The 20,905-nt window shown below is 32.9% G+C and overlaps 1 protein-coding gene across 5 annotated transcripts in view; it reads left to right on the plus strand.

The window, feature by feature from the left end:
* The window catches only part of LOC106469845 (folliculin-interacting protein 2-like), a 101,617-nt gene that overhangs the window by 14,991 nt on the left and 65,721 nt on the right, over nucleotides 1-20,905 (plus strand). For 4 of the 5 annotated variants that reach the window (XR_002613003.1, XM_022398640.1, XM_022398706.1 and 1 more), the window contains exon 1: nucleotides 19,155-19,392. The exons of the other annotated variant lie outside the window; for it this stretch is intronic. Coding sequence is in view for 3 of the 4 variants with exons in the window: in XM_022398640.1 (XP_022254348.1) it covers nucleotides 19,277-19,392 (116 nt within the window). In the remaining variant the exon portion in view is untranslated. Of the gene's footprint in view, nucleotides 1-19,154; nucleotides 19,393-20,905 lie in introns of those variants that run through there. 5 annotated transcript variants of the gene reach the window in all.

Here is a 20,905-nt window from a genome sequence, read left to right on the forward strand (position 1 = left end):
CTTACGTACGTTAGTTACTACGTATGTAGTAGTACTATACTATATATATATATATATATATATATATATATATATATATATAGTCAGGAAATTTTTTAAATGTGCCTTTCGTGGTTACTGCTATTTGCTCCATGTTTTATAGTTAATATATGTCCACAATTAGGAGCATTATCAAACTTTGAGGGGCGTTTTCAGCTTATAAATTTTTCCGATGGCTTAACGGCAAACTACAGGAAGTACAGTTAAAATTCAGGATTTAATCCCCACGGCGGCACAGAAAAGATATCCTATTGTGTAGCTTCACCCTAGAACAAACAAACATGTATCAGTTTGTGAAATGCAAAGCACTCTTGATACGACGAAAGCACTACTTAAAAAATAGTAATAAAATTCAAAATACCAAGAAACCCAAATGCGTATTTTGCCATTTTTGTTTATGTTCATACATGTTTTTATAAAATTTTACATACCTAACACCAACTTTTTTATGATAATTAATATGAGCATGTATTTTTTTATATACAGAACTGGTCTGGTTAATACAGTAATAAAAATACTGATCAAATGAAGACGTGTTTGAAAAAAAAATTTTTTTTTGGACTGCAGGGGAAGTTCACAGAAATAAGTTTCCTCAAATGCCAACCACAGTGCCAAAGCTACCTAAAAAAAGACGCTTGTTTTTTCAACATGTATTTTTAATTTCTTATTTTAGTTTTTTTTTCTGTGTCTTATCTGGACAAGGAACTATTGAAACTTTAGGAACCACTTACCAGCATGAAAAAGTATAATTCACAAAACTTTAGCTGGATTAGAGTTAAAATTGCAACCTTCCAAGAGAATTACAAAAATTATGTACTCTCAGCAACTAAAATATATCAAGTAACTAATGGTAATAAATTACAAGAAAAATTACACTCAAACATACAAGGTTTAAATAAATCAATAATCTTTTATACTGAGGCCTTGATTTATATTGTTTTAAGCCAAATTAAAATCCGTATGAAATGAACAAACTAGTAAACTACGTTAATCAGCTTTTTTAACATGCAGTATGGAGATCAAAATCAGATTTTTATAAATGTCTAGTGGTACACGAAACTTGCACCATTCTTAGAAGTATTTACGACAAGTTATGAGATTTTCCGTCTACTATGTGATACAAGTAGGGGTTTGCAGCTCTTTTGATTTTGTATCATATTAAATAATATGATTATGTAAAACGTATAAAGTATTAGCCTGAAATTGCTGTACGAGAAAATCGTGTGTATATTTTATAATTGGTATACGAACTAAAAAAGATAAAAGGATCGAATAAGAAGACATTTTTAATTTATAGAAAAATATTAAATTGCAAAGAAAGAGCATGGTAGTATTGTAATAAAAACATGTAAATCAGTAAACTACTGTTTCAATTTTGTGTAAAGAGCAATTCCTACATAAAATGACATTGTTTTCATCTTGTGTGTGTGTGTGTGTGTGTGTGTGTGTGTGTGTGTGTGTGTGTACAAAGGTTTGAATGCATATAGTCTCAAATTGGTAGAAAGATACCTGTAGTAACATAAGACCGCCATTCAGTCTAGCATAGCAAAGTACACTGTTCAATATAACTAACGGATAATGGGAATTTTCTATAATCTAGCTATGACATGACGCAACTATTGTTATTATGTAATGTCCATTTTAATGCAAAATAACAAGTATCGAGTGACCGGTCATGTTATTTGATTTGTACATTTCAGTGGTATATAAAAGTGAAGGAAAAACAGTTTGAACGACAACAGTGTGTGTAAAAAGAGATCCAGAGTAGTAATGAAACATACAGGTATACTCAAAATCTCAGCTTTCCAATTAAATCAGTAGTTTAGAGCAGCAACTGAACGACAAGTCAGCATACAGATGGTCAGAAGCAGATTTCATAAAGTTATTAGGTTGGTCTTTATGTCAGACGGCCATTGGTGTGCACTCTATCTCATTGCCACAAATGATGCGAATAACTTGTGGATTGGTCAATGACATGTGGATTAATATATTGTTTATATATGAATCAAGCTTCACACAGCAACCAAGTACGAGACTTATGCATTTAAAAAGTGACTGGGATAAGGTTCAACCACAATTTGGAAAAGAAATATGGCAGTGGTGGGATATTGGTTTGGCCAGGGATCAGTATTGGTGGGCACACTGACCTTTAACTACTACATCATGCCACTATGAATGCTATACAATGTAGTGATGCGGTGTTACGATCAGTCAGTAGTGCTGTCAAATGCATATTCAGTTGATCAGAATCTTTTTATTGTTTTTTTTTGTAATAGATAGTAGCACACGTTCCCACTGTGCTCAACTGGTTAGCAGGCTCTGGAAGGAAGAGATTATGAAGCAAATGGATTTGTCAGAACGTTAATTGGATCTGAATCCAATTGAACATATATGGGTTGTCTGAAAGCACGTGATTCACCTCCAAGTAGTGTCGATAAACTAGAAAAAGCTCTAATAGAGAAATGGGGCACCTTACCCCAGCAGATCGTTTATTCACTCATTTTAAGCATGGGACATCTGTATATGATTTGCATTAGTGTCTGAAGTGGTCATATGCCTTATTAACGAACGTTTTTCGACCATTTTACAGAGGATTTAGTACGTTATATTAAAATATTTAGAATATTGTAAATCAACAAGTTACATAACAGCACTGATTATTGGAAGCAAACAGGGAGGAGAGGTATGCTTTTGAGTCTTTTACAATGGAAAATGTGCTGCAGGGCTATTGTTAAGATTCAAAGTTGTCAGGCAGAGCATGAGTAGACGTGACAACATGGACTATAACAACGTGATGAGGTTGCAAAATGGTTTTAGTATAACGTACACTACTTTTGCATTAGGCTACAAAATCTACAGTGCCAAATGAACATTTGTGAACTGAACTTCAAAAGTAGACAAATGCATATGTAGTTTCACATGACTAGTCACTGGCCACTTGTTTTGCATAATAATGAACTCAGGGGTGCCACTGATATGATTTAATAAATGTATATTTGTGCCTCTCCATAGCCTTTTAATTTTTTGAGTGGTGTATTCAAGTGTCTGTTACAACTTAATTTTGAGATACAGACGAAGCAGAAACTTAATCACTATGACGTATAAAACAGAAAACTTTGTCAATCTCGTGATTCTATGTACTTTGACTTGTTTACGAATGTATGTTAACCGAGTTTTTAGAGCAAAGTAATAAATAACATAAAGAATCAGTAGTCATGAAAGTATATGATATAATGTTGTTTTGACGATTTCTTATTGTGTAGTGAATAATTTTGATATAGAGTGTATTCAGTTTTATTAGAATACTTATGTTTGTGAATGTTGATAATGAAAAAGCTTAGAAAATGAGGACTTAAAACGAGGGCTTTTGACGCAGTCTTCTGTTCCATTCGTTAACAAATGTTCTGTGGAACATCTTTTATGATAAGATCTAATATATCTAGATTTTGTGTCCCAGGTTGAATGAGTGTAAATCTACGTTTCTGTTGCTTTTAGCACAGAGTTAAACAATGGGCTATCTGTGCTCTGTCCACCATGGGAAATCAAACTGTAGCTTTTAGCATTGTACGTCAACGAACACTCTGTTGAACCACCGAGGAACTATTTATTAATGAAATAACTTTGCATCAAAGAATACATCATTGTGTTAAAATTTGGTTCCAAACAAAAAAATAGAGAGGGTTTCAATCTTCTTAATGTACCACCTTATTTCAATCACTTTTTGAAGATTGATTTAGCTTGATAAAATCCATGCAAAGATAAAGTACCGGTTTGGTTTGCAGACAGTAAAGTGTAGGGTTTCACGAATATGTTACACAAATACGTGATGTTTTTTCAAGGTACTTTGTATAATGATTGTTTTTGATAAGACGTGAATTTCATCTGATATAAAGAGATGCTACATGAAATAAACATAACCGCAACACGCGTCAGTTTCTGGTTTCATCTGGATTTGAACTAGTTAATGTAAAATAATCAATATTTTTACAAAGGCTGTTTTGTAGACGATTTCAGGCACAATGATTAAGGTTTTATGTACACGTGTTTAAGAAAATATAGTTTTATGCATGTAGTTCTGTTTTACATGTACATATCACGTTAAATATTATCATATTAAAATTAATTCTTGGACTACAGAAAGGTGGATCGGTCATTTTTGAAACAAAGTTCCCAGTTGATTATTGAGTATAACTTAAAACGTTCTAAAATACATACAAACATTTCAAATGTATTACTATCTCCTTTAGGCAATTCTTAGAATGAACTGCTTAGTTAAGTGATTAATAGTCGTACATTATGGTGTGACCTCTTTTTTCATGTACATTTGGCTCTAAAACTAAATGTTTTAATGTAAAAGTATGGTTTTGAACTGTTTATTTAACTAGTAGAATTACTGTATTTCATTTGATGCTGATATCATACATTATTTTTTAGGAAAAATGTAGTAACCACTAATTTATCTAACATCTTTACCTCATAGGTACTCTTTGTAAGGTACAAACTAAATAAAACCGGAAGTTTGGAGATATAAATAAAACTTTCAGGACGTATTTTATTATCCCTTGGTAATTTTTAATGCAATATTATATATTAATATAAGTAATTGGGAAAACACATTTAATAAAGAAACAACGAGTAAGGCAAGTAGATGGAGATTTTATTAAAGGTTCAGAACACTATCACAGAAAACACGAACGAAAAGCGAATAAATTGTACAGTGCACTAGTATTATATATGTTAGCCATTTTTTTACACGTGACATTATGCCATATTTTCATGCTGCCATGCAGTTTCTCAATATAAGATTGTGAAATATACCCTGTCCATCCAAGTTGTTTGGTCGCGTTTATATTTTTTAGTTTGTACATAAGCCCATACAACCTCAAGAATGTTCATACCAGGACTTTATGCAGCTAATGTTATGGTTTGGAGGTTTCAATCGCCCCTCTTTACTGTTAGTATATCATTTTATCATATTTGCTGTATGCTTGGGATTATTGTTTAGATGGAAGATGAATCCCTGACCGAAGATTCGTGTTCCTTAGGGAATGGCATGATGTATTAGAGTATTTTTGCATAAATTTGTCAGCAGTTAAGATACATTTAACATGCATTTTAGATGCTTTGATTATGATACCGCTATACTCTGTGCCAACAAATAAACTATTGTTTGTTGTTGTAGAAGAGTTCGAATTTCTATTCATCTGTAAAAGAGCAAATGTATCAAATTTTCCTCATTTCACCGTTGTGTTCCGATACCTATTTCATCCTTTTGGTTTGGAAAGCTCTTCTTGTAAGCGGTTTTGCATCAACTACATGTCCAACAAGGTCGTTTGTAAGATCTGTATTCACCAGTCGCTTGTATTACATGTAAAGAGTATTCCTTGAGATACTTAACACCACTTTTGGAGAGTTTCGGTATTTTACCCACACTGCCTATGTTATTAATATTGCCAGCTTCACATGCCCTCTTAAGAGTCCTGAAGTCCCGAGGTGTACTGCTAATGGAACACGGAGTCTTGTCATAATTTTTTGCAAGAAGTATTCTTAACCAGCCAAGATTTTGATTTTTTACACGCTTATCATACTGTATTTCGGGATACATAGTTGCATTCACACTACTAGTACTGGGCATTGTATGATTGCTTGTAGTTTTATAGGTTTTATGCTGGTGTGGCACTTTATGATTGATTAGATAACATTTGCGGTAAAAACTATCTTTATTGCAACAGTACTGCTTTAAATACAGGATTTCTAGAATAATACAAAAGAATTCTAATTGCAGACACCGAAATCTACAAGTACATTTATCTTAAGCCTAACATTAGTTAAGCCTTTATTACGTACGCTCTACGCTAGACCTTTTTAAAAACTTTGATAAGCTTTTAATATGTGGTACAAAGTATCCACTAAAGTATATTTACATCTGTAGTTTGTATACGTCCGTTGAACTGTAATGCGCGCACATTTTCAGGACAGACAAAAACTGAGTATTATTGTAATATATATTTTGGTGAAGTTCGTTTTCACACGATAAAGGAGTATGATTCTCTTAGTATTTACGTTTTTTAGCCTTCTCCCTCAGTTTTCGTAATTGTTTCCAATGGTGTACCTATATGTTTTTTTTATTTTTAAGTGCAGTTTTTATCATTTAACTAGGTGACATTTGACAAAATGTTACCCTTGATCTTTGAGCCATAATTAATATAATTAAAATGTTGTTTTGTCCCAGAAGTATCTTTTTGTACAACTGTAATGCCATAATGTTCACTCAAATATGGAAGCGAAAAACACAACTCTTATTGTGGATTGAGTTAATTTTTGTTTAGCACACATTTAAGGCATACCTGAAGTATACGAAAATTAGAATACCTTTAAGTGAAATGAAGTATTTCCTTTCCTAAGTGCGTTTTCTAATTCCCTACTTCATTTACAGAAGAAAAAAAAACTGTGTGATTGTGCCAATTAAAACTTGTTCGTATCAAAACTATTAATTGCATACCGAACTTTTTCCAACTACTTTTGTAAATGAAAGGTTTAATGTATAATTCGTAAAAAAAATGCTTGAATTTAGTTAAAATGATGTGAAAATAACGTTTAGAGCAATATAAGTGTACCTAGATGGGACAAACAGGTTACTTTCCAGAATTATTAATTGCCCAAATTAATGACTAATGTGAATGATTTGCTTTAACTGTTACTGAATACTAAGATAAAAATAAAGTAGTTAATGTAGTTAATTGATATGTGTATATACAATACCAACTAGAATTAAGTATTCATTATTCGCGAAGTTTTTGAGAACGTATCAGAAACAATGAACAAAAGCGAATTTTAAGATGTTGGTACGCGTGTACGTGGAGAGTGGACGGTACAGAATATGTTTGCGTATACGCCATCTCATTTACAAGTTCCAGTCTGATATGTTAAAGGTATATTGTGAAATTTGCCATTTTGCATAATGAATGATTTCACAGTATGCCTATAACACACGCGCAAAAATATATATATTGACTCATCAAGTTTATCATTTCATATTTTGTCAGATATTTATAATTTCCGAAAAGCGTTAGAGTTTATACTCTTACATTAGGTAAAGGGTCCGAGTACTGTATGAGGAATTACACTTATGCTGAATTTATATCTAAAGTCAAGGTTACAGCAAGTATTGATGAATCTTACAAGAACAAAAGGGCACCCTAGTGACTCGGTGATAAATCTGAAGGCTTATAACTCTATAACCGGCTTTCTATACACGTGGTAGGCACAGCACAGATAGCCTATTGTGTAGCTTTATGCTTAACTACAAACAAAAAAAGGTTTGTCAAAATCACTTCACATTTAATTTAACCTTCAAATTATCAACTTGTTTTTATATTGTTTCCTACCGGTGGAGTCCACATATTGAATCATGTTGACAATTTTATGTTTTTACATATTTTCTAGGCAAATTTTCTTGTAATTAGTGGAACTAATTTGAATATTGATGGTATTTTTGTTTGTACTTTTTTGTGTGTGACTCTTACTAGGAACCCCGTGCCCAACAAAGTTATGGACCCACAAACAATTTGGCACGTAGTTAGAAAAACTGTTTTGAAAAGCTGATGAAGTCCATCGGTAAATCATGAGTTAAGCTTCTTAATACTGAAACTATTATTCATGTTCTGGCCCTGAGACTAAGATCAACAAGGTCATTTTGAATAAAAGAAATAGTTTTGAGTGAATCAAATGGCTTAGTACCATCAGTGAATATTAGAAATATTTCTGCTCAAGAAATTTTCTAAACATTTGATATGAGTGGTAAAAATATAGGACACAACAAACACCTAAGGACCCACTTAGTATATTCTTCTAGTTGAAACAAGAGAGAATCATCATTAGCCACGGCACTTGAAATTCATTTAGGCAGGAATAGAGTAAATTAATCTATGACACCTTTTTTTTCATTTTTATTAGCTATATTTTTGTCAGCCTGCAATACCAAGCGTGGGGCGTGCGTATATCCGATTCAATTTTATTGCTCATCAGGATTTCCACCAGCGTACCCTGAAATTGAATTTCTTTTAGGCAGGACTAGAGTAAATTAATCTATGTTTCCTTGGGCGTGTTAAAATACATCAATCGAAAGGGTTTGGCCTCCTGAGTCCAAAACTGTAATTAGATCGCAAATCGGTTAAGAAATGACGGAGCTATGAGCTAAACGTTTGTACTTGTAAAAACAACTACATCTGTACTTTACAACTAGGTCATTGACAAGATCTCTATTGAATTGTCGTAGGTTTTATAAAGAGCATACTTTAATTTATGTAACATCACTTTTGAAGAGTTTGGGCCTTAATCTATCGTATGAAGTAGTCTTCACAAGTCAAAACTGATTTCTACACATTTCCAATGTAGCATTTCTGTCCTAGAAGCCATAAATGCATTCAACACACATTATTTCTGGGAATGATACGACTCTATCTTGTGCTGTTCATTTCCATACAACACCAGGAGAGCAATCCCATAATATTTGCATTTTATACCAGTTTTTTTTCTTTTTTTAATTGCTCCCATAATTATTTGCAACACTGTATTTATCAAAATCATATACGCTGTAACATACAACCTGATATATTTAATCTCAGAATTAGTAATAAGGCTTTATAAGTAAATTTTTCTAAATTATTTATACACCAAACTGCTTGGATATTTTTAGCAGCGGCATAGCGGCTCATAGAACGACTCCGAGTTTTTGCTTTGCGCGGAAATTCTGAAACAAAAGCACCATCCACCACCTTTGCTCATCCTATTAGTCTGATGCCCATTTCAGTTTTTTGGTTTGGTTATCTAGTTTTTAAACAACTACACATCTATAGAAGGCACTTCCTGCTACGTGCGTATTCTATTCAAAACAAAACAATAAATAGTAACCACACTCTGGTATAATAATGCACAATTAAATAACGAATTATCATTATTAATGATTTATGCATTATTATGCTGGTGTGTTGTTACTGTTTGTTATGAATTTGCACAAATACTTCTCTCTTTTAAGAGTGCATAATCTTATTATGGAGATCTGTATACATAAATGACTCTCTGCACACAACCTTCCTTAATTTCGAACATATAGACCAGAGGAAAGGAAGTTAGTGAACAGCACCTACTACCAACTCTTGGGTTACTTTAATCGAATAGTGGAATTTTATCGTTACAATTATAATGCACTCACTGTCCCAAAATTAAGAGTGCATTTTTGCGGCAATCAAACGCAAACTATGGACCCTCTGATTCACTGTCTGGGCATACTGTACACAAGGCCACGCTCGGCTTAGAAAGATGATCTTTACAAGTGAATCCAAATTCGAGATGTTAGGTAACAATTAACTATAGTTTGCGTGAAGGCAGAGGAGAACGGTATCATTCTAAGAATTTATGAGTAAAAGCAAAGTGTAATGTCACCCACACTATGTCTGCCAGAACTAATGCCGACGAGGCCTTTTGCCCAATATCAGGGCTAATAATCGTCCACGTACAACATAAGCAGTGACGTATTCAGGAACACCAAGTGTGGACTGATCTCAGCCAGTGGTGTTAGAGATATACACAAAACTGGTAGCGTGTCGTTCCCATGATAATAGGATATGTTGGGTAGTGATTCCTCTTCTAGCGAGACAGTGATCACAAGCATGCAGCAAATGTAGTGAAATGATACCTGGAAATCAAAAATTGCCAATAAAACACCAGTAACTTTGGCTTGCGATATGAATATTATTACGACTGAATGGGCTTATGTTAAACTGAGAAGGTAAAACAGCAACCAGGTAACTTAACTAAATCTTGGGGATAATACAAGACCCAATGGAACAGTAATTATCGATCATATATTGATAAACTTATGGTAGCATAACAACAAGCTGCACTGTTCTGTTTAAAGCACATACAAAATACGAGTGCACAACGTAAATTTCTCGCTTTTCTCTGTATTTCTGTATAAAATGTATTGTACTGATGAAAAATTGACCATTTATTTGTACACACTCACTGTTTTTTACTCTCTTATATGTATCCCAATACTGTATCTATAGGCATACATGTCAAAGTCATAATAGATAGTAATGATATAGATATCCCGAAAAATGAACACGCCAATCATATTTAAAATAATTTAAACATTATGGAGAAGGATATTATTGAGGTGGAAAGGGAAATAAGGAGGAGGTCAGAACAGTGGTTAAATTGAGATTTTGAAAGAGATGGATCTTCCTTTTGTGACCCACTTTGAAGTAGCAGCTTAGTACAACATAGCACATTTTTCGTCCAACCAGTAGACCAGGAATGTTAATAACTTGAATCCTAAAGAGCCGTAAAGCTGTTCCGGACCGTTAAGTCTCCGGGGTCAGAAAGTATATTCAATTCGTGTACAGACAATAGTTTCTTGGGAATATTTTTGCTATTTCCGTATGCTTTGTTTGAAACTTGCCCAATTACAGTTATGGTCTATGAAAGTCATACCATAAGCACACCAGTGTAGTTTTTTTTTTATCAGTTAATGACAGTTAAGAACATAGCACCCCACATTTTAAAATTATGCATCATTATATTCCGTAGAAGTGTAATAATAATTTAGGAACAAATTAAACTTGGAGTAAAAATTTTACCCGCTTACTGTCACAATACATGTTGATTATGGTTGTTAAAGCTGTTTTTATTAAAACACTGAATTTGATTAATATTTTGCACGCTTTCAAGTCAATTCATTTTTAAAAGCTATTTTGTTTATAACCTAATCAGATCTTCACTGTGGTTATTATAAATTGTAACTCAAACTCTAAACTTAAGTTTCTAAATGTTGTAAGTCGGTGAACTTACTGCTGATCCACCGAGAGAGGTAATGACAGTTAATAAGAATGTTTGTTTGTAATTAAACACAAAACTACACAATGTGCTTTGCTCACCACGGGTATCGAAACCCGGTTTCTAGCGTTGTAACTCTGCAGACATACCGCTGTGCCACTGGGGTGGCAGTGATTAAGGCATATAATTTTGATTATAAGATTAAGAAAGTTAAGTTTTTATTGGAGAAAATAGTTTATAGAGTTGAAATTAAAATACAATTTCCAAGGAAAATCAATGTAAAAATTATATAACATTTATACTGTATCCAACAGTTGGGTATCCTCGCAAAAGAGTCATATATTATTGTCAGCATAAATTTAAGGTATGAGACATCTTGAAGCTGAATTTTGCAAATAAAGAATTTAAAACATATTTTATAGAATTTAAAGACACTATTATTAGAATTTGAATGATTATACAAATTGCAGACTATTTTCTGATTGAGATAGGCTGGCATATCCTGGTGTTAGGGTGTTCGACTCGCAATCTAAGGGTCGCGGTATCGAACCCAGTCATCGAAAATGCTCGCCTTTCCAGCTGTGTGTGTGTGTTTTAATGTTACAGTCAATCACGCTGTTTGTTAGTTACCTTAAAGTGTAGTCCAAGATTTGGAGGTGGATCTATCGCTTCAAAATGAGGGACGGCTAACGCAGGTAGCTCTCGAGTAGCTTTGCGCGAAATTCAATAAATAAACGGATTAATATTTTTAGAATATGTAAAGATGGCGTCAGCTGTCTTGGCTTTTACAACAAGCTTTTGTCGACAAATGGATGAATGATGGTCATTTAAGTTTTGCAATATTTTATTCACATTACGTTGCAGATATCTTATAATTCTTTTACCGTGCTTTCTCCTTTTATTTAGAATATTTCGCAAAACGTATATCACAATTTCTGTAGATCTTTTACTAAAAATTATTAGTTATGTCTTTGAAGTACTGATAATAAAAAAAAAGATTGTATTGCTCTTTTTACATTCCCATTTTATTCTTTGAGTTTAAGAACAATTTATGTGTATTTAACTTTCTCGCTACAGTTAAATTAAACTTTTGTCAAGCATCTTTTAATTGGTATAAAATCACATAACGATGTTTTACTCGTATAAAGTACTATCTGCTCTAGCCATTCTTAATTTTGAATTGACAGACGAGAGAGAAGATAGATGGTCAACAGCACTCACCGTCAACTCTATGCTATTCTAATCGAGTAATTGGATTTGATCATCATTCTCATGATTCACACACTGTTCCAAAGTATGGCGGTGCGATTTTGCGGCAACGGAGATCGAACCTTGGACCCTTAGGTTTAAGTCCGGCAAACTATCAACTGGGCTTCGCCCGGCCCTTGTATACAATAAACGATCTGTTTTTTTTTTTGCCGTTGCTTTGTTTGCTTTAAAAAATGTGTTATGTGGATGTATTAACTCCTTAAATCCGAGCGGACGCTGCTAGTGTTTGGCCGAAAATTCCGATTTTCTCATCGGACGGTAACAGCGTCCGAGATTATTTGTCTCTTTGGCTGAAAACTAATCCAAACTACCTTATTATCCACCTTTTATAAATAAACCGGAAATTTTATGAGGTATGATGGTAATCAATAGGACAATATGAAAATAATTCCGGTAGAACAATGATGGATTTAAAGAGCCAATGTTAACGAGAAGTACGTAGATGTTTGATGTCCTTTTCCGTAGTTTCTTTCGACTTTGCTCAATTAATGATTGCGTATAATTTAAAAGTTTGTGTAATTAACAGATTTGTGGTATTCGTTTTGATTTTGTAGTGTTATAGATTCTAGTTTGTTTGTTTTTTTTCCTTCGAAGATGCCAAGTGGCTGCATGTGTACATTTCCTAAAGGGAGTGTTTAATGCATGTGTGATGTAAATACGTGCTAACAGTTATTGTATTAATGGATTATATGATCATCGTGCGATTGGACGTTAACGTCTGATTTGAATTTTGATAACATGTATGAATTTTAAACAAGTACACGCACTGGATATTAAAAAAAGTTTAAAATCAAGTTTATATATATAGCAACAGTGGTTTGTTGTATTCCAAGGTTAAAAAAGGCTCACAGTTACATTTACCTGTCCTTCTGTGTATCTAATATCTGGAAGGATAGGTGTACTGATCTGTTGTGGGTAGATCGTAAGAGTCAGGACTCTGTATGAAAACAGACACAAAAGACTTTATTAATGAAGAAAAAATAATAAATTATAAACTGGCTAATTGTTCAAAAAATAAATATATCATGATCCACACTATGTTTCTGACATATCACAAAATTGGATCATAACTATCTGAAAGTCTCTGCACCATGTGACAGTCATAGAGCATTCCCATGTACATAAGGCAATGTGTGACACTATCCACATATACCATGAAATAGGAGTTAAATTCATTGAACAAATTCTGATACAAAAAGTAACACAGTTGAATTGGCTCATGGCCTTGAATGCATTTTCTATGTTCTAAATTAGAGCTAACTATAAAAAATTCTATGATAAGAAACATATTTCTATATAACAATCCCTTTGTCCTTATCTTATACTAATTTAAAGTTAAAACTTCACTCTGTGAAATTACATATAAATCACATCTTTTTTAGTCACACTGTATGTTAAAGTAACAAAAGGACACAGGACAAATAACATGATAATACATACACTAAACAAACTATACATAAGTGAGACTCGCATCTATTACATAAACATGTATTTAAACATATAAGATAAAATATGTAACAATTAAAAAAACATTTAAAATGTAAAAATACCATATATAACCCTTTGAAATATAATTAAGTACTGTAAAAATAAACCATTTTAAAAAGTAAAATAAAACGAACCCCTTTAAGCCATCAATATAATACAAAATAAAACCATTTAAATACATTAAAGTACCAAAATAGTTCTTTCTTCAATCAATCATGGTGAAGCTTAACAATTAAGCTTTTTTATTGTTCTTTATTCCTTGCTGCCTGCACCAGTTTTTCAAACTAAAGTTTTTCATCTCCAGTCCATTTTCTGATGTCATTGAGTCTCTACCTGACTCTCTCTCTTGTTCCTTCAATTTCACCCATCAGAATCTCTGCCAATCTTTCCTCGCCAGGAAGACATTTCAAATGTTTCCAATTGTCACTTTGTTTCTGCATGAAGGCTCCATGTTTCTACTCTATTGAGTAGAACTGACCATATGTAACATTTTAGAAGGTTCTTCTTTATTTCTAGTTTAGCATCTTTTCTGAGCAATTATTTGAGATTAAAGAATGTTGTTTTTTCATTTCCTATCTTTGCTTTATCTCTTTTTCCACATCTGACATCACCACATAATCATCTTTAAATAAGTCGCCTATTAGTTCCAACTCTTTTATTTCCTATTTTGATTCATATTCTGTGAGCTTCCTTAGATCATGAAATTACAATTCTCTTAGCTTTGTTGACATTTAGCCTGAATCCATAGTCTTGCTCTGTATCATCAGCATGCTTGTTATTACTAATTCTATTTCCTTTAGCCTTAATATTTCTGTATCAGTAACTACTTCTCTCATCAACCACCATGCATGCAAATTATATAATGTTAATGGTTTCACATGTCTTTGTTACATGTCTCCTAAATGTAAATCAGTTGCTTAACTTTCTATTCAATCAAACTGCTGCTTCCTGACTACAGTATATAATTCTGATGTTTGCTTGATTTGCCCTTTTAATAATTATCTTTTCAAAACTTTCTCAAAGTCTACGAAGCATACATAAAGATTTCTGTGGCTCTTTCACCTAGAATCCTATGACCAAATGTGCTTTCTTGCATGCCCTTACATCTTTTAAAATGATTTTGATGTTCTGACAGCTCATTGTCAACCTTATGTTAATTCTATTGACTATTACTTTTAGCAATACTTTTGAGGTGTGGGTGATCAAGCTGATAGTCGTGTATTTAACACACTCTATAGACATAGATTTCTTGGGTATAAGCACAAAAGTAACTTCTTTTTTTTTAAGTCTGTTAGCATCCCCTCATCTTTATAAAATGAATTACAAGTTGCAGTCAAAACATTGAATCTCTAAAATGTCCATTTCCTTTAAATAATCTGCTGGAATTTTGTCAATGACCTCAGCTTTTCCATTTTTTAAACTTATAATAGCTTCTTGAACTTCCCTTTCCAGAATTGCTGCTAATTGGCTCTACCATTTTTAGGGCTAATTCTCTTTTCTGTCATTGTTATGAAATATTCTTACCTGAAAAAAAGTACCTTATTATCCTTAATTTTGATAACAACCACTGAAAAACAGAGTATTTTTCCTATTCAACTCTTTATTATTTTGTGCACTTCATTTATGTTAGATGTAAGTGTTGCCTCACATTACTCAATTTTTACACACTTCTTATTCAGGTACTCATGCTTTGATTACCCACACAAATGCCTGATTCCTTTATTTTACTTCACAATATTTCTGTCTTCCTCTTCTTTCTTCCTCTATCTTTTACTACTTCATCTTCTTTTCTCCACAATCTTGTCTCCTGCTTCCTTTAACACCTCTTTGAATTTAATCCACTGATTCTCAGCATCCTTGTGTGTAAATTATTATCTTATTAATATTTCAGATTGTTGTTTTTATCTCTGTCACAAAGCTCTTAGCTATGTAGTTTTTTCTAAATTTTTCTAAGTCCAATTTGCTCTACATGAGGCCTTTTTGTTCAGCTTCTTCAGTTTTGGTCTTATTTGCCTGTGCACTGGTTGTGACCAGAGCCATGATCTGTTTCTGGATAACTTTTAACTATTGTAATACAATTTCTGAAACATAATCAAAGCAATACAATAGACAATAAAGCCATTTAAGTAAAAAATACAAAACAAAGCCCTTAATTTTAGCAATATAAATGAGTAGGGTTATATATCCAACACTTATACACGTAAATAAAATAAAATGCAAAATAAATTACTCCTTACATATGTTGAATAAGCTTTTGGTTTCACCTCAACAGCTAAGCAGTATGTATGTATGCAGGGCTATGTTTCTAAAAATCAGGTTTTGATAACCATGGTGGGCAGAGCACAAATAACACATTGTGTAGCCAAACCAAAGCTTTTGATTAAATATACAAGGAAGTAATGATAATAACAATAATGCAATCAAGTAAAAAATATATTTTAGAAGGGCATGAGATTAGAGGAGACACATAACAGAGGAAACATATAAAAACTGGGGAAACACCTGCTGACAATATAAGATGCTGAATAATTAAAGGTAGCTAAATACTAGTTCTGAGAATTGTTGGAAATATTAAGATCAATGATTGGCTCATTAGAACTGATTGATCAATTATAATTGGCTAGCAGTATTTTATTTATTTTTCACTAAGTTAAAATAAAAACAGTGCAAATTAGTTGTGTTTGTTGTTTATCCTCTACTTAAGGATGAAGAATGAATCTGATTGATGTGTGAAGCACCAGTAAATGAAAAATTGTTAAAAACTGAAAGTTTATAGTTCTGGTGAGCCACAAAAAAAAAAAGCTTGATTAGTGCTCAGAAACTCCTTTTGAAACAAATCTTTTAACTCTGGTTTACTTAACCAAAAAGATAATGATGCTGATAATTAAAATGTTCACTAAATGAATAAATTTAACATTAGATATTAAAAACAGAAATAGAATTGCACATAGTTAACTGAACAGTTCAGTTTCATAAAGAAAATTGTTCTCAGAAGCTATCATGTTTTGGTGTTGTAGTTAAGGAAAACAATTCCTGTTATTTTTTGAGGCAGGTCATCATATCAATGTGTTAAAGTTTCAACTATGATATTTTATATTTACTGAACTGCATAAAAGACTTAAAACTTACTTAACTAAAACATTAGGTGCTGGGACAGTGAAGAGCTTTCTTACAATACTGCTTATTCTTGGATGCAGGAATAGCTTTTTTTTCCCACTACTTGAAACTCCTACACAAATAATGTCATCCAACCACCCCCTTTTTTTTTTCTAAGTTCAAACCATTATTTTAGATAGCCTAAACATTTTGGGTGGATCTGCATCACTGTCTTCATTGTCTTAGCTAGATTGAGGAGGCTCTTGAATAGTTGCCTGACTCAAGTCTGGAAGTGGAGATTCCTCTGCAAGATCTACAGTCTCCTCAGGTTATTGTTTGACAAAAATTGATGGTTTTTTAATTAATTTGATAGGTGTACAAGCATGTTCCATGTAATCATGGAAAACAAAAGCAAGTATTGAGAATATCTTTGCCATCCACAACCCTTTTTTTTTTACCATGATTTGTTGTTTTATTTCATGTTTAACTTTTTCACCCATTGGTGGCTGCTCAAGACCTGATCAGTACAGAGGATCCCAGTGGCCACTTTGAAAGTTGTTATGACTTTGATCAGTGATTCTATCACTGCTTACTCATGAAATGAAAGCTTCCTTTTTAAATCTTGTGGTTGACTTGGTCAGTTCCTGATATAGAACTGCTGCATGGACAGCTGACATTTGACCTTTCAAGTATATTAATATGTCTGGAATACTATTCCATCTGGTTGAAACATCCATAATCACCTCATAATTCTGGAAGCAGTAACTTCTGCATTTTCTCAAGAACTTCTATTGCCAGAGGATTCCTGTGAAAAAGGAATACCTTCCTATGACTCCTTCAGACTTTATTTATGGCAAGGCCACCCTTGACAGCCAATTAAATTAGTGTCTGAAACATCCAAGTTCATGCTTAGTCTAGTTCAAGATTTTAAGCACTTTCAATTTATTGATTGTACTGTCAGTTACAGCAATTGGCTGGGACATTCTCCAACTGTTTATTGTTCATCTAAGTTTATCAGCAATACTCTCTTCTGTATGAGAACCAGACAGTTTTTCTGGGTGAAGTGTAGCTCACCTGATCTCCCAGTTGTTATTGGTAAAGTGGATAGTAACTGTATCAAATGACTGTATTAATGATGGTCCAAGCGTCATAGGTTACTGCTACATGTCTCATTCTGGTCAGCTCCTTGCATAAACTGAGTCTTACCTTCTGCAAATCAGTTATTATTATCTTTGTATTGGGAGGGGGGGGGGGTATCATTGTTCAAGAGCCTTGACAAATACCCTGAAAGGTAACAGGCTTCAAACATTAACAGTTCAAGTAAGGCTCTGTCATTAGATTTGGTCTTAATCTGTGTTAGACGAATCATTTGACTGCTTGAAATGTAGTGAGTTTTGCTGGAAAAATTAACTTAGCTCATTCAAGGTATCCACATAAAAGTGGAGCTAGATGTCTGAATTGTTTTCACAATGTTCTTGTTCCAAGTGGAACATCAGATTCGTTGTATATCCTTGAAAGAATAATTAAAATCATATTAAATACCATATTTAATATATTTTCATGTACTGCAGGACAGTGTTTAATTTTTGTGTACTACAAATTGTTTCACACACTAGTTCTTTCAAGTTACTGTTAGCCAGTATATTTCTGTTTAATTTTTTCTAATAGTTTCTTCAACCATTTATTTTTAAAATAATTTTACTACCAATGTTTCGTTTGTCATTTATTATTTTATATTTTATTTTCACATTCTTCTCTACATTTTAATCCTCTTTTAAGCGACACTTGATTCACTAGCCCACATAAGACAAATACCTCCTTTTTTATCACACCACTTTGTGGCACCATTGGACATTGTTTCTTAGGCTCTGCAATAATATAATGTGGTATGTATGTTATACAGAAGGATAGATTGATACTTTTTCTCATAACATACTTTCTGCTAGCATACATCATTAACACTTTTTGTCGATAGAATAGACTTTAAAAGTGTATGTCTAATACACAATGTCAGTTTCATATTGAACTGTGAATATAGGTTTTAAAGTATTAATAATTACGATTACAAGTGATTGTTTAATTAAAGAATCACGTTAGTCTGTGCTAATTTTGTACGTTATTTTACAATACTTGCAATTTGAAGAAGCTTTCCTAGCTGTGTAATAATTTAAAAGTACACGAACTTTATAAACTGAAAACATATAACAATTTAGATGTTTCCTAGTCGCATGCCTGTTTTGATTCTTGACAGATAAGAACTATAAAATTCATTATAATCCCTTTTGAATATCAGCTAGATAAAATGGCGGCTAGAACAAAACCGCATGACACGGTCTCATGTGAGGGAGTGGAACGAAGCACGTGACAACGCGTGGCACGGGTATTCTTTGAAGAGCTTAGCCGCAATGAGTGTTGAAAGCGCATAATGCATATAGAAAGGAAATGAATAGCAGAAACAGCTACCACAAATCTTGAATGTCGTTACTAAGGCTATGTAGATTTATACTATTGTTGACAGAGATGTGATTGTTAAAATTTACGAGAGATGCTGTTCGGATTTATATCACTTTGGAAATATTTTCTTAGTTCACTGCCATCAAGAGATGATATATTTAATTATTTTCGATTGAAGGCTGGAGTTTGTTCGCTAGAGTTTTACAAGTAAGTTGCTGTATGTGCTTAATACCTTGCTATTTTAACGTATTTATTCATAATAAAAACAGAAATAAATGTGTATATATGTAAGTAGTATATACGTATTACAAAACCAGGTCAGAAAAAAGATGTTTTGAAATCAACTACATATGATTATTTAGTGAATAAATAATTTTTTCAAAATTCGTTAATATTACAAATTAATACCGGAACATTTTTCCTGAAAATATAAAGTTACTAATAGTATTATACCAGTTTATCAATTAAAAGTAAATGTAATTAATTTGATGAAAAATCTGTTTATATGATGCGTAATTTAAAACATTCTTAAATATGGATGAATGATTGTTTGTTTGTTTGTAATCAAGCACAAAGCTACGCAAAGGGCTATCTGTGCTCTGCCCAACACGGGTATCGAAAGCCAGTTTTTAGCGTTGTAGGTCCTGCAGAGACATCCCGCTGTGCCACTTGGGGGCTTGAATGTATGAGATGTGGAAAAGTGACATGCAATATTTGAGCAATGCCAACTACCGAAAGGTCATGTCGAGTATGTTTCTTTTTCAACAGCAAATTTTATATTCTGATGTCTCTCATTTAAAAACGATAAAAAATGTGTATATGGTGTTTATTTTTGAAGAGTACAAAAGTATTATCTACATACTTTTTATAAAAAGGACCAGCTGGAAATTATCAGAACACTGTTATAACCATGATTATTCTTGATAACATAGATAAAAAAATTAGTTAGGCACAAAGCTAATTTAAATCACAATGCTACACCATCGATTTGGTTATAACATTTTCCTTGAAACAGAAAATGTGAATTTTTTATTGCGAAATTAAGTAGGTCAAGAAACACATCTTTAGGTAGACCATTTACAACATTACAGTTTTCAAAAACTAAATTAGTGCATAGGATCAATCACTTCTTTCAATGGGATATTGGTGTATACTGATTCAGTATCAAAACCGGTACTACATACTGGTTTAAAGAAAGTTAGATTCCTGAGGTATTCAGACATATCAAACTATCTGTTACTGAGTGTTCATTAGTGGTAAATGGCTTCACAGAATCCACTTAAAAATTCCAGTTTTTGATTATACATGCCTATGTTAGATACAATAGGTCTAATAGAGCAGTTTGGTGAATTTTAGGTAATACATGAGAGAAGTGAACTAATGGTCTGTTTTTCAGTGGATAACCACCTGTAAGCTAGTCAGGGTCGACCTTCCGATCTGCTAACGTGTATCTTTTCTTCTTTTTTTTCAGATCCTTGTTTTGAAGATACACGTCTATTAGTAGATCGAAACACTGACCATGCCAACAAGCCACCCTTTAAAAAAAAACATTAAACTAATAACATGCTAATAAGTCTGCCAGAAAAGAAAAAATAATATATGTATATCTCGTTTAAATGCATAAAATTGTAAAAGCATTAGAAAGTAATAGGCCTAAAAGTTTTGGGGGGGGGGTCATAGTTAACTGCCTATTTTTCCCTTCACGTTCCTAATTTGCTCC

Source organism: Limulus polyphemus, unplaced genomic scaffold (assembly GCF_000517525.1).
Source record: "Limulus polyphemus unplaced genomic scaffold, Limulus_polyphemus-2.1.2 Scaffold3, whole genome shotgun sequence".
Lineage (NCBI taxonomy): Eukaryota > Metazoa > Arthropoda > Merostomata > Xiphosura > Limulidae > Limulus > Limulus polyphemus.